Genomic DNA, 15791 nt, shown 5'->3' on the forward strand with positions numbered 1-15791 from the left:
TTATCTCTCCCTATAGACAGACCATTCCTATCCTGAAACTACCACAGGGTACCCTTTTTCCTGACCTACACACACACAAAAAACCCCACACAAAACAAAACAAAACAAACCAAAGCAAAACAACACAAAACAAAACAAAATAAAACAAAACAAAATAAAACAAAACAAAACAACACAACACAAACCAAAACAAAATAAAACAAAACAAAACAACACAAAACAAAATAAAACAAAACAAAACACCACCTCCAAAATCTTGAGTCAAAATTCTAGCCTCATTCCAACTGCAGCTGAAGTAACTGAGAAATGCCTTTGAAATAAATAACATTTGTTTCCTTGGTTTTAACCTCAGTCTGGGTTGATTTATTAACTGCAAATAATGCTCAAATCCTAGCTGCCAAATATCCATTATTCTCCTCCATCCTTCTTGGTATATTTTCTCAGCGCCTTTGTGACGAAGAACTCCAAATGTGTTTATCAACACTTACAGAACAAAATTTGGCAGTATTAGGAAACCCCTTCTGTTGGAAATTCTTTTTTTAATCTCAGTGAAAATACCATTTCTGAACATGATTCATCAGACAGCAGAGTTGTTCAGGGTACATTCACATAGGGAGTATATCGCACAGCCTAGATGTGTGTTACTTATTGGTATAATATGGTTGCTGTTTCTTAGAGTAATTAAAATCCTCAGATATTTTTAATCCTATCATCATCTTCTTGGGTTCAAGTCTTATCTCTTCTCAAATTCCTCAAAAGTATGTTTTCCAGGACAGACCCAATCTTTTTCTAGTGTGGATACAGTATCTGAAACAGCAAGTGTCAAGTACTTGAATGATATTTCTGGTTATGGCCCCCAAGAGAAATTATCATTCTTTTCACCTGTAAAATCCTTTAATATTGGCACATTCACATAGTTTTATAATTTACAGAACTATTGAGGTGGGAAAAGATCTTTGAGATGGAGTCCAGAAACACATACATACATGTTTTTACCAGCCCAGCCTCCCCCTGCCCCAATCTCAAATGAATCACAGTTGCTACTAACATCTTTAAAGACATTCCAGATCAGAAGTAATCATGCACCTGAAGCACTGCCTATTTAAAAAATACTTGAAATGCAATTTGGAGATGACATTTGTTCATTCAATTTCCGGTTTCACAGAGCAGGAATTTAGCAAAATTGTAGCTGGTGTTCTAAAGGGCCATGGCTGAAGCTAACAGGAAACAAACCCTACCCAATAAAGAGCATTATCCAGAAATAGACAGAAGCCTGTGACACATATATAATTAGAGAAATTGGAGGCTTTGCCCATGAGACCATGTGTTCCACAGCAAATCCTATTTCCTTCATTCTCTCTTTCATGGTTATTTTAAGTGTAATCATTGTGTGATTGCAGTCCTTACAGATAACATACCAGCTTCATTTTGTTTCTTTTCCAGTATTGGTGTTAATTGAATTCACTGAAGAAATGACAAAAAAATAAAAATTAAAAAAAAAAATCCATATCTCAGATCTTATCTGAATTGTAAGTCAGAAACCAAAGGAGACCAAAAGATCCAATTTTATATTTCACAGGTACCTTCCATGCTTGTTCTTTTTTTTTTTTTCACAATTAGAAGCCATTCGCTATTTCTTTTGATTTTTTCCTTGATAAAAACAAATAAAACTGACAACATAAAACCTCTGATGTACAATTCCAAGTCATAAGGCAGAAGAAGTTAATTTCCCAACTTCAAAACTAAAAAAAAAAAGAAAGTCTACTGGTTCTACTGTAACATAGGGAGGTGAACCGCAAAAAAAAAAATAAACCACAAAACCCAAGTTTATCATAAAATTCTAAAAATAATTCTGAAAAGATTAGGGCTTTCACTGCTATGCTTCCAAACTTAGCTCTATTACCTGCCCTTGTTACTGAAGCACAACAGTAACCTAAGACATACGTAACAGGAGGGAGGAAGCAATCATTCTGAAAAAGACTTAGGTGTGACAGTGAACAACAAATTAGGCATGAGTTTCCATAGTGACATAGCAACAAAAGGCTGCTGCAATTTTCAGCTGTCTACACTGAGAGCAAAGGGAATGGAATCCCTTCTCTGTAAACTGGGATTTTAGTGTACTCAGAACTGTCTGTTAAATTTTAGTTCTACAGTATAAAAAAAATATTGAAGGAACTGGCAGAGGAATAATAATAATAAAAATGCAGCTCTGCAAGAAGCAAGACTACTGAGTGCTATGGATCTGGATTCCATGGTTGGATTCTCTTGTATCTTAAAAATGCAAAATCCAGTGAGCACTTTCTTCTACACACCTCCTCTGTGGATACTCTGGTATAGCCTTTCTGCCAATGAGAACACAAATGGGTCTCTCGTCCATCTAGCAGCCTGCTTTCCTGAAACTTACTACAATTCCTGTCCACTGGTGCTGAAACTGGCCAAGAGTTAGGAAGCTATTGGGGAAAAGGCGATTCTGGCACTCTTCTCTACTCTGCTATGAGCACCTCTCCTGTGAAGACAGGCTGAAAGAATTGGGGCTGTTCAGCCTGGAGAAAGGAAGGCTCTGAGGAGACCTTATAACTACATCTTAGTTTCTGAAGGGGCCCTACAGGAAGGCTGGGGAATGACTGTTTAGAAAGCAATGTAATGATAGGAGAGGGGCAATGGTTTTAAAAGAGCAGGGTAGATTCAGGTTAGACATAAGGAGGAAGTTCTTTCCTATGAAAGTGGTAAAATACTGGAACATGTTGCCCAGGAATGTGGTTAAGGCCCCATCCGTGAAGAAATTCAGGATCAGACTTGATGTGGTCTTGGGCAGCCTAATCTAGTTGGAGGTGTCCCTGTTCACTGCAGGGGGGGTTGGACAAGATGACCTTTGAGTCATAGATGCAATCTGTAAATCTGTGAGAAAGATCAGCAGCCACACAAAAATCCTAGGCTAACAAGTAGACAGTCTGATCATATAAACTTCATTTCCCTCTGAAACTGGACTAATTATCGAAGGGCTGGAACAATTCACTGATGATTAAAGTCCAAAGGCCCCAAAGTGAAAAAAAAAAAACCCAAACACTTAAAAGAGCTCTATTGGATATAGGCCTGAAAGAACCAAATATGATAGCTAAGCTGAGACACAGATGATGAAGAATGTTATAATTTACAGAAATATAAATGTTAGCCAGGGATGATGAGGATTTATTTGTTCCAAGAGGAGCTATTACTAAGCAGAATTGCAACTGGGAATAGGGGGATTAAATAAAGGAAAGCTTTAGGCTAAAAATCAAGCAACACTGTAAGTGAGCTGTGTCTATAGAATAGTTTTGAGACATAGGAAGTGGAAGCTCCATGGCTTAAGAAAATTAAAACTGGAATGTCAAAAACCTGTTTTCCACAGAATACTGTACAATGAGATTGACAGGAGTTTCTAATAGGAGTTTCTTTCACTAGATTAATAACACAAAATACTGCACTAAACATACTGTAAAACTGCAGTACTACCCAGTAATGGAACCGAAACCAAAATCAGAAATACATACAGTACGATTACATGCCCCTAGTATTCCTGTGGTTGTTGCTTTCACACTGTGTCTCTTTTGTTCACTTTATATATTTGTCCACTGTTGGATGTCAGTGACTGATCTGATGCAACAGGAGAAAACCAGAATGGATGTGTTCTAAGACAGGTAATGAAAGGAGATTTTTTTTTTATTACTCTTGAAATAAATATCTCTGGGAGTAAAGACTTTAGTGTGAAACATTAAGCAAAATGAGAGACTTTCCTATAATGAGAAGAAAATCACCAACTTATTCTCACATTTGAGTAAATGAAGTTGTTTAAGCATTTGAAGTTGAAATAAGAGGAATAACAAGACAGAAATGTAATACTGACAACATATAAAACTATGAAAAGTCCCTGCTCCTTTTGAGTCCTCATCTAAATATCTGAAACCAGACCTAGGATATATAAATGCATAGATCTGCCTTCATCCCCAATCACCTATATGATACATCAAAAATTAATATAAAATTACACAGGGAATTATTTATATAGAGATATTAAAATACCTACTTTCACACACAAAGAAATCACACCACTTGTTTACAACTGCAACATTTTTAACAAATATTTAATGGTATGGGTTTCATTGTTATTATTTTCCAGCAAAACATAAAAGCAAATAAGCAAAATGCACAAACCAGATTATACAGTATGCTTGATGTAGAAATTTCTAACACTCATTTAATATAGCCGAGCTGGAATGACTAATACTGCCCATGTCCACTGGTACAAAGACCTAAAAAAGGTTCCAGACCAGATTATGTTCATGCAGGTCTCATTCTAACGGAAATTGGAGAGATGAAAAAAAGATTACAGGAACACACATTATAAAAACAGACCTCCAAGTCAAACTTAATAGTGAAACCATTTTATTTCATGTAGACAACCATGAAAACAAATATCCTGTAAGCACTAGATATATATTGTATCTTTCCACCAGATCTCTTTGCCTCCTTGAGACAGATTCCCATTCATCTCATGACTATATAATTTGATCACAGTTGAGTAAGGCACAGCAGGGAAAAGGGTCTGCCTGATAAAGTATCAGGCTCCAGGAAGATAGATAAACAATTTCATGATTTCTAGTTGTAACAGGAATGGCATAGTAGTGGATATTGAGATATTAGTCTCATAGAAATATAAATATAAAGCTTCTGCATTTTTTTCTCCTCCTGTTTTCCTCCCATAACATGAAAATGATAGTCTGATTATGATATGCTAAGACAGAACACCAGAATAAAATGAAAGGTATGCGTGAAAATTAGAATTAAATCTTTTTTTGGCTTCCCAATATGCAAGTTAGTACATAACCTTTTTTTGGTTTAGTTTAAGATAAGTGAAAAAATAGAGCGAGGAAGTTTCTTTCTCATGGGCCCTATTCACTGCAAAGAAACATTATTTAAAAGTAGATTAAACAGTTGCCTATCAAGTTGCTGCACATTTAAATCTCCTTTTTTCACAAGACACACACTGACTGGCAACTTCTCCTCTACTGCAAGTCACCAGAGTAATGCCTGTTTGCAACACTACCTCATTGTTCTACATGTGTTAAATGAAGGCTTGAGTGATAATATGTGAACAGTTATCACAGACTTCTTTTTCATATATTAACACATATATTTGATTTGTATATATTAACACAAATATACAGCAGCCATTAGTAATACAACTCCTGCTACAATGCAAATGACATACTGCATTTGTAATTACTTCCTGTCTTGGATAGCTGAACATCAGCATCCAGCCACGCTGATACTTGCTTCTACTTATAAAAATTCAAAGAATACAAACCATGGTTTACAGTAAATTTTTACTTACAAGCCCTGCAGGTCATCTTCCTTGTTGAAGAAAACATACTGTAAAGTAATCAATTTTAAAAGCCTATCTAATTTAGTACCACTTACCTGTGATTCTTTTACATTTTCCACAGTGAAGTTGAACCAGACTCGAAAGCGTGGGTTACAGGTATCCGGTCTAATGAACAGGTCATACTCAAACTCTGTGATGTGATCCACCCGTCCAAGGTTACCTACCAAGAACACATGGAAAAGAATGCATCTTAATTATGCTGATAAATTAATGGCTGATAAAACTCTCCAGGAACTACACTAAAAAAAGGTTTTGAAAATCTAATTCTGTTGGCTAAAGTATTTAATGAGCTTTGTAACAGTTCAAAATTATTTTTTAAAAGACTTAATCATACTCACAAAATAAAATACACACCCATAAGCCACATGCACATGAAAACAAACAAAAAGGAGACAACATGGGCGTTTATTATTCAAATTCACATTTTTGTCTTCTTTTAGCTGGGTATTCTGGTTATTTCTCCTAACAGTCTTCTAGCTGTTTCCTGATTTTTTATTATTTCACTTTTCTAAGACTGTCTCTGCACCTCTTATAGCCCCACCTCTAGAGATTCCTTTCCATTTGCTGCTCATGTTCAAGCACCTCTAATTTTAAAGAGTCCCCAGAGTTTCACCTGGACACTTTGGCTGCTGCTCTCAGCATCCCTCTCTCCTCAAAGGTGGGCCAGCCTTCATTTCCTTTGTGATTCAAAAGCTATCTTTATCCTTTCGCTTTCCCATTTCCAGCTACTATCACCTCCTTCCAAAGACACAAATGAGGCTGAAAGATTTTGCCTCAGCTTTTTCCTGGTGAATTTCACAGAATAATATTTTTAAATATAGTCAGAGCTACATTGTACCCTATGGCATTATTCAGCAAGCAGCCACACTGGCTATAGAAATGAAGTTCAGCAGTGGGAAAACTTGCTAAGTGCTTTTAAATTGCTAAATGGCATTTTTCCTTTGAAGTGTGCCAAGATTTTTAAAGGCAGGGTTTAGACTGTCCGTTTCATTTATATACTACAAAAATAAGACTTCACGTTTTCTTCATCCAATCCAAGCCCCATCTCACCAGGTCTTGTAAGACAGAGGCCAGGCTTTATCTTATATGCTAAATTATACTTAGTTTTTTTAAAATAGCACTGTAAGAAGACTTGGGTTTATGGCTTCAGATATATTTGGATGTTTAAATATATTTTTTTGTGTTGGGTATACACTTTTGGGTTCAAGTAGCTGCTTTTAATGTTATTTGGGCTAAACAATTCCCTCCTCAGCAAGTCCCATTTTAGCCAATACAACTATTCATGGGGAACATGCAGCTCAGTGTGTGAAAAATTTGGCTGATCTGCAGTTCCAGGATGGAAAAGCAGGAAAAAAACATTTTCAGTTGTGTTCATCAAGGATTTCTTCCTTATTCTAAAATTGTTCATGGCTTTCCTAGTTGAATGCTTTTAATCTTCCCTGTTTTTAATGTTATCCTCTACTTTCCTCCCCACATTCCTCTTTTCAGAAGAGAAGTCTCTTCACTGATTCCCTCTGCAGAAAACCGCTTCACGCTAACAATCTGTTCCTAAACAACACTCGCCTGAAGGATACATTTGGCATATAAAATATTTTGGGGGAAAAAGATTTAAAAATAAAAAAAAAGGGAAAAAAAAAACTAGCAATATTGTACAGCTAAGATAACTTTGCCAAATATAAATAATGTCACCTGCTATGTTGGATGTCCATGCAGCAGGGGCTGCAGCGCTGAGCGCTGAGGGGAGGCTGAGTCTCCAGCCGGCTCCAGATGGCTCCAAACCAGCCTCACCGCAGGGCACGGCCCTGCCCCTCAGCAAAGGTGCTGGTGCCTACTTGAAAATGTGTTTAATGATGGACAGAACCACTACACACTGAGCAGTTAGGGGGTCTGAGAAGAACCAGGTTTGGGGGAGGAAGAGGAGAAGCGAGGGGGATAGTCCAGGTGTCAGGGCAGACTACCCTGTGTCCTGTGGGGAGAGGCTGGAGCAGGTGGGTATTTCCTGACAGACCGACCAGTGGGTCCATGAAGGAGCAACAGGGAAGAGTGAGGGGAAGGTGCTGTTTCCATTTATTTTTGTGCCTTACTATTTTAACTGGCAGCAAATTAGTTTTCCCACACTTGAGTCTGTTTTCCCTGTGATGGCAAATGGTAAGCAATCTCCCTCTCTTTCTGTTGACCCCAAGCTTTTTCATCTTATTTCTTCCCCTACCTCCTGTGGTGGAGGCCGAGTGAAGCAGTGATTGGGTGAGCATCTAGCAGCCAGCCAAGGTCAACCCACCACATTTGCCTGGCTTTAGGTTAAGTCCCTTACACATCTCAGTGTATTTTCTGAGCCAAGGGTTAAACCCATCAGTTTTTCACGACAACAGAACTCGAATGTTAACATAAGCTACTACTTCCTACAGACTGTTAGTCAAAGTAAATAAGAATGGTAAAAAAAAAGAATTAAAGGACTTTGGTTTACTATATTTTTCCTTAAACGTCATGCACATATGACATTGGGAAAATATTATTTCTCATGTGTTTCAGAACGGAGCTGGTTCAAGGTGTTCAATCGATTGGATTCCATTTGCCTCACATGTCACAGTTTAAGCTCTCTCTGGGCAAAGCTTAATGTGTGGATACCAAGAGTCACTTCAACCTGAGTTATGCACAGTATGTTGGTGGATCCTCTAAGATTAACACAGTAGGCTAGATGAACACAGACCGTAGACTAGGTCTAGCTTGTAAACTACTAGGTATACATGCCTCTCAATCATCCCAGCAATTCCAAATATGGGTCAAATTATCTGCAATACAAACCATTGATTGAATTACTTTCAAAGATGGACACAGAAGCAATTAAATTTATATTTTCAGTTTAAAGATCATTAAAAAGTTGTACTTCAAAGTTTAAGAATTTAAAAGATTATTAAATTAATAAATAACAACGGAAAAATTAAGATCTTGACTTCTGACCTATTATGCATTTCAGCTTATTTGTCAATATCAAACATGGGGGACAGAAAGCCCACTTAGAACTACTTTACAGAGTCCACAGGATCCCTAAACTAGAACTAGAGAATTGTAGTGCTGTCAATAAAGTCACTAATGGTTAAGAGCTGGTATGATGGAACCCATCCAAGCTAGTCTGCTCTGTAAAACCTAAATATCTATTTCAAATCCAGCAGAACCCTTAACAATTTAACCATTGTGTGCATGACTCCCTGTGACTCCCAACACTGTTTTCTCTATCTGTAATCCTTAATTTGAATAATCACCTCCCTCTTATTGTATTATATTTTCCTTTTGTGAACTCTATCTAACTTTATTACATTTTGCCTACAGAAATGCCTCTTACTAGGCTCCTTCATGGAACACATCAGCTGCTACAGTCACCTGCAGCCATTTGCAGTTTAGTATCATTTGTACATTTCATTAGCACACTATTTCTTCTCTGTCTTCCAGATGCTAAATAGGCTGGACCTTACACTAATGCCTTCAGTAACCAATTCAACAAGTTCCTCGTGCTCAATAGACTATTGTTTGTAATATCACAGCTTTTACTCACAATCTGTCAGCCTAATTTCAACCCACATAGCAATGCCATTAAAAGACAGCAGTTGTGGTACAAAGCCTAGAACTTTAAGAACAAAACATTTCCTCACTTTAAGTGATGCTTTGTAGAAAACTGGTAATTCCACCAAAAAAAAAAAAAAAAGGCATTTGGGGGTGTACAAAAAAAGCATAGAAATTTCCCAATGTTAATGTCATAAACAAAATAATCAATTTCGTATGCTGCCTTCACACTGCTGTAATAACAGAAAAAAGATTTATTCTAATGACTGAGTATTCTAATGCCACAGGTAGCACAGCAAAATGCATTAGAAACTATGAAACAGGAATTAAACATTGATTATGTTATTCCATTTAGCCACTATACTATTTTAATATTTTAACATTTAAAACTAACATTTTTCCTTAAGTGCAACTTCTAAACTGCTTTTATTTTTTAACAGCTCTGTAAGGTTCCTTAAAATTTATCTTTTTCTTCTTTTTTAAATATATAGCAAGAGAAAAACTGTTAAATGAATGGTTAGACAGTTCCTCTTAGATCACAAGAACCGCTCTGCAATTATGTAATACATACACTCTGCTTTGCAGTACTGGAGGTGGCCAGCTTCTGTGCTGAAATGATGATAAATCTAAGAAAACATCAGACAGTGATAATTTTCTGCACTGTACCTACCAACAGTTTCAGTCTTGATACAAGTACTGTAAGATCCTTCCATGTTTTGTTCTGTGTACATTGCTAGCCTCGTAATTTTTGATAGCAACAAAAGAGTCTGTTCGTAATCATAGCAGTTAAGGATTTCTGTTAAAATCAAAGTAAAAAATCTAAACATCAGCTTGGTTTTAATTTACTTTGGATTCACACCCACATGAAACCATCAGCACTCCACACAATAAATACAGAATTTGGATCTACGAGATTATACAAATTTTTTTTAAAACATCATCAGACCTGAATTTGTGATTTGCATTATACTTGAGGGTTAACATTATAAAACATGTAAAAATCAATAAACTGATCAAGCAATGTGATCTGCAAGGGCAAAAACCCAATACCATTATGAGCAGTAAGAGCTAAACTTACTGGTATTCTAAGATATTTGTGGTTCAGATTATTTTTTTTTTTTTACAGTTTGGGTGCATGTCTGGTTGTCAAATGGCTTTCTGACCGTATCTTAAAAGCAAAATAAACAATTTATTAAAGTAGCCAGCGCTTTACAAACCGTTATGGATTTTTCTTCTCCTATGAACTCTGAAATTAGTTACAGGGGTGTTTTTTATCTATTATTATTTTACTTTACAGAAATACTGGCACAGATCTTTTTAAACTGATGGGAAGATGTGAACAAATCAAATTCCCAAATGTCTATAAACTGACTTTCACTTTGCCTTGGGGTTTGTTTTTCAGACATGCTCAATTTTCAGTCACAGTTCTGTTCAATACTCTTAGCATACTGAGAAAAGAAGAGACACACTTTTCTTTAATCATTCAAGCTGAAATTCTTCATTATATTTGCTTAAATTGCTTTACAAAGTAACGTTTAGTGCAATACTCTCATATTGTGAATAGTGAGAGGGGTCAATAGCATTTTTCAAGTCTCTTTAGAAGTCAAAGAAAAACCACAGTGTTACTATTTTATTAATCATGCAACATACACTTAGTCCTCATAAAATATTAACGTATATTGCTTCCTACATCAATAAAGTGTACTTTGCACAAAGAAAGAAAACCTGCTTAAGAAAATGCCAGCTAAACTTACTAAGCATTCTAACAATTATCATAAAAACGCTAGAAAAGAAAATACAGATATGTTAAGCAATCCTAAAATCTTCTTAAACCACACATTGTGCTTTCCTACAGAGAATTTTAAGATGAAAAATAGACCTTGAGGGTCTTAGACAAGCCTGAGGCAATATAAAGAAAAAGGTCAAACACTCTGCTAAAAAGGACCGTTATCTTCAGAACAACAACTTATCAGCCAGCTTGCAGCCCTGCTTATTTACAGTTATTGGTCCCAGAGGAAGTGCACTTCAGTGCAGGGCGCGATTACTTTGTAATGAGTTTGCCAGAAATGGTAAAGGAAACTAATTTGTAACAATGTGCTGTTCCCTGCACATGAACTTTCTTAGACACTTTTTTCCCCCTTTTTTTTGCCTTTTTCTCTTTTTTTTTTTTTTTTTTTTTTGTCCAGCAATGAATAACTAACTTCAGCCTCCCTAATAAGCAGTGAAAACAGAAGTGCACTAAAAACGACTGAGTCGCAAGCATGAATGTGCTGAAATATCAGTGATTATCCCTCTCAGCTGTCCATTACAGTACTCATGATGACCACCAATTCCCCTGTGGTGGTTATATAGAATGCAGGTTTCAGGGGGTGGATTTGCACATGAAAATTAACACCATTTGGAAGAAAATAGCCTGCACCTGTCACAGATTAGCAACAAAAGGTCAAATGCCTCCTTTTACACCTAGAGCACTTGCATATTGTATGCCTTGCTTATAGGACCCCAATTCTAGTTTCTTAATTCAGAAAAGTGAGCACCATGGTGAACTGAGAAAAAAAGAATTAAATCTTGGCTAAAAGCTATCAATAAATCTATTGATCAAGATACATATGAATGGAGGTAGCTGAGGCAATCTCTGTCTCTAAAAGAGGCAGTTTTTCAAAAGAGAATTACACAAAGTGCTCTTCTCTTTTTGTCAATATGCTGCCAGTTTTTGAAATACTATTTTTCATCCACACAATAAAAATCTTGACAAGTAAGCAATAGAAAATCACTAATATACTTGCAGCTGCATTTCAGTCTATACAAATTCTTTAAACAAAAACAACCAAGGGACAGATTGGAATATACATCATTTTCACCAGTTGAACCTGGGATCAAGCCCAAGATAGCCAAACAGTATTTAACCCACATTTTAATGCAAATCTGTATTTCACAAAATAAGGTTAAATGTGGAATATGGAAAACCTTCAATAGAATTCGTCCTTAGAGATCACAAAACACATTGAGATGATGATGCAAAGAAATTTTATTGATACATCCTAAATGGAACAGGAACTACAGGGACCGAGAACTGTATAAACTTCTCTTGAGGGAAAGATTAGGTATCTTCTGAAAGGAGTGCATCTAACAATATCAGCTGTCACTTCCCACTCACTTTCGCTCTTTGTCTGTGAAAAGAATTTATGAAAAATAGTTTGGTGAGAAGTCCTACACAACTTCAAAACAGCATTTGATTTTTAAATAGGAAAAAAATACAATCAAATAGTGATGAGTTCTGAAAACGTGGAACCGTTTCTGCATCATCTCCTGGACTTCTGTGCAAAGTATATGTCAAATCAAGGCTCCTGAAACTGCAAAGCACATCATTTTAATAAAAAGACAAGACAATTAAAAAACCCCAAACACATACACATACACTTCGTAAATTTAAGGATACTTAAAATCATTAAAAGTGTGTATATTAAGCTCTGCATTACAAAATAATATCTACACTGGTACAGTTAAATCACTGTTTTGGAAAGAAAGACTCAATACACTTCAACAATACAATTTGTATTAAGAACCTGATTTTCCACTGAAAACAATGCACAATGGTCATGATAGCTTTCAGTCAAAATCCAAATCACCTTTGAAAAATGTTCAAGACTACCAAATTAGGCAAAGCACTTCAAATGCAGATGGTTTGAGAAGCTGGATGCTTCATACCTGTATTTGTTGTCCCTTCTCTCCTCCTTCTCCAGTCAGGCAATGGGAAATTGCTATGCTTCCATTATGTTTTAAATTTTTATCAATAGTGGCATCCAAAGGACACTAAGTCAGTGTCTTTTGAGAATCTTTTTTTTTTGTGAAAAACATTGTATGGGAATCACAACCATCTTAGCTCTTAGCAGCAACTGGTAAAAGGCCAGCTCCCATCACTGGGAAGGGTAAATTGAGATGTACATATTAATGCATAACTTATAGAGCTTTTATTGGAATTAGACAATGTGGTAAAAACTAATTGTGACTGACAGCACATGAAAATTCTAGCTTCTACACTTTTTCTTGTTTATCAAAGAATATAGCATTAAAATAAATTTTATTGATCTTTTGTGTATGTAAGTTATGGTTCTCATTTGTTCATTTGTTTGAATGTCAAATGACTCAGCAACAACATGGAGAAGGGCACTGAACCCAAAACTTAAAAATGTTCTTATCCTTTCCAATTGCCCTGTTTCTATTGGTGCAACAGTATTGATTTTAATGGTGTTGCTCCTAACTCATAACAACGAGAGCATGATCACCTTTTCAGGACTGATTTCAACTCTTTCCAATATTTATTTTCCAAATGATAAGGTAAGGTGCATTATACCATTTTCCTAAGGGCATTCTACCCACAGTACCTGGGATCACAATTACTGTTCCTCAGTGGTCCCAAACAAGTGTAATGAATAGACTTACACTTCCTTTGTATTGAGTTAAATTGCAGAAATATTAACAAACAGTGTGGCCTAGAATAAAACACCCACAGGAGTTTTACAAATTAAAACTTTTCTCTGAATTAGAGTAAGAGGAAGAATTTATCACCCACAGCAGCTAATCTGCATGATTAGATTAAAAGGAAGTTGTGGCACTGGCCTCTGAATGAAGTGAAAAGAGTACAAGGCCACTTTTAAGCAAACTGAAGAATTCTTTAAGAGAAACATTTAAGAATGAAGGACTGATTAAGAAATTAAAGAGGCATAAACAAAGCTTAATTTGTCAGTTGAATATAAAAGATAAGAAAGCTGGACAGATACAAAAAGATTCTCATATGTTAGTAGTCTGGAAGTGCCACACAAGTGTATGAATGATGTCTGGGTGAGGGAGAAGGGAGAACACAGGGATTAAAATATACTGAGCAGTATTTTTGAGGCTCCTCCTGCAATGAAGGTAATATTACAGATTTCATAATATAAACACTTTTAAAGTTTTAGCATGTGTTAATCCCCAGGCAACCTACTTACATCACCTGCAACTTTCTTTTGAAGATAATTCACAAGATTAAACAATACTATTTAGAAAGTCAACACAAGCAACTAGAAGGACTCAAATATTCTCTTTCTGTTCACTAAGAGAAGCAGCCTTAGAGGTGATCCCAGCTTAGAGAATAATGAAAACCAGCAAGAAGTAATCCTGAAAATTTAGAGACCATCATTGCTCAAAACCCACCATGAGCAAAATAGCACAACATGCAATCATCAGATACCCCAGTATACTACAAATACCATTGTGTAAACAGCAGGCTTATGTATGTATGTATAAAGAAATTACATAATACAATCTGGTTGAAGCAATTCAATAGTTCTGATCAGATGAGATTGGTATGTAATCACTGGCAGCCACAGAGCCTTATTTCAAAATTACCCTTATCAATGAACACTGGTGCTTTAAGCTAAAGGACCTAAAATCCTGGAGCTGCGAAGAATAAAATGTCAATTTTCACTGTGTCAGGAAAATGCAAAGGATGGATAAAATTGAGTCAGTCTCTCAGTTTCTTCTCCCACATCTATGAGATTCTTAGTATTTACAAGAAAAAAAAAAATCAGCAAAGCCCAAGACTGCAGCTCAAATTCTCCAAATCAAGTCACAAAATCAGTTAAACACAAAAACTGGCAGCAGTAAAGTAGCAATGCATCAACTTAGTAGGACATGTCAAGAATGCTTAAAAATCAGATGCTTATGCCCTAAAATGGCCATTGCACACCCATGACACCAGAACTACCAAATCCCCAGAAAAACAGTAGACTACTGATTTCTCTGCTCCCTCTTCATCAATTCCCAGAAGGCCTCAAATGACAGATGGGCAGTTATTTATCCATGGCAGCAAACCTTTGTTAAAGGAAAATCAGAATACAAAGAGGCTTTGTATTAGTGTCACGAAACACAGCTCTCTTTAACAACGTATATGCTATCAAAATAGGTATCTCACGACTGTGTAGCACATGTATCACATCCTTCAAAGCAAAGCTCTTAAAGGAAAAGCATTTGGAGAAATTTCTGTTTGGAAGTCACTTAGCATATAATGGGTGCTATCCTAAATAAATAATTAATAAGTTAATAAATAAATTATAACCACGTCTGCAGCCTTAACCATGGAAGCAACCACCAAGGCAGATCAGGGAACATGAACTATGGTACCACAGTGGGATGTACCATTACTGGTGTGTAGCAGGGAGAAACTTCTCTCTAAATACTTTCTTTGTTAGGGCCTGATGATCAATGTACAGCAGCAAAATCTTTTGCTATTTACAGCTTCTAACATTCTCATATTTACCTGCTGCTTGGACATCACAGGTGTGCAAGCAACACGTTAAAAGTGGTTAAAAACTTTAAAAGCTGCAGATTCTTCATTCTTACCTACAGTGCATTAGCTCTACTTATGTAATGCTTCCTACTCAATATAGTCATCATTTTGCAAAGACCCTATGAATTCCTATAACACAAAAGGCAAAACAGTTCTTTCCTCCTACAAGGGAGGACATTTCTGATGATTTATTACTGCATGGTAGTGTTGCAATTCTGCAATTGGCCTAGTTTGGGGCCAAATATGTGGAACAACCATTTTTGCAGGGAAATCCTTCCATAGTATAATTAGAAACTGTCACTTGAGGAAAATTAATTGATGGAAACTTCAATCAGTCTGAAGACTCATAGGTAAATTATATTCTCAAGGACCTCTCCAAAGTCACTAGAGCTGTAAATAAATTTGGGAGCTTTTATTAAAAAGAAACTATTAATATAAAGTCTTCAGGTTATGTCTCATCGAAGAATCTTGCTTTTTGAAATC

General features: G+C 36.2%; 1 protein-coding gene across 1 annotated transcript in view; it reads right to left on the bottom strand.

The window, feature by feature from the left end:
- Positions 1–15791, bottom strand: part of AGBL4 (AGBL carboxypeptidase 4) — a gene marked incomplete at its 5' end in the record, with an annotated part of 965543 nt that overhangs the window by 930059 nt on the left and 19693 nt on the right. Inside the window, one exon of the mRNA XM_054384552.1 lies at positions 5458–5582. Within this exon, the coding sequence (XP_054240527.1) occupies positions 5458–5582 (125 nt within the window). The remainder of the gene's footprint in view (positions 1–5457; positions 5583–15791) is intronic.

Source organism: Indicator indicator, chromosome 10 (assembly GCF_027791375.1).
Source record: "Indicator indicator isolate 239-I01 chromosome 10, UM_Iind_1.1, whole genome shotgun sequence".
NCBI classification, from domain to species: domain Eukaryota; kingdom Metazoa; phylum Chordata; class Aves; order Piciformes; family Indicatoridae; genus Indicator; species Indicator indicator.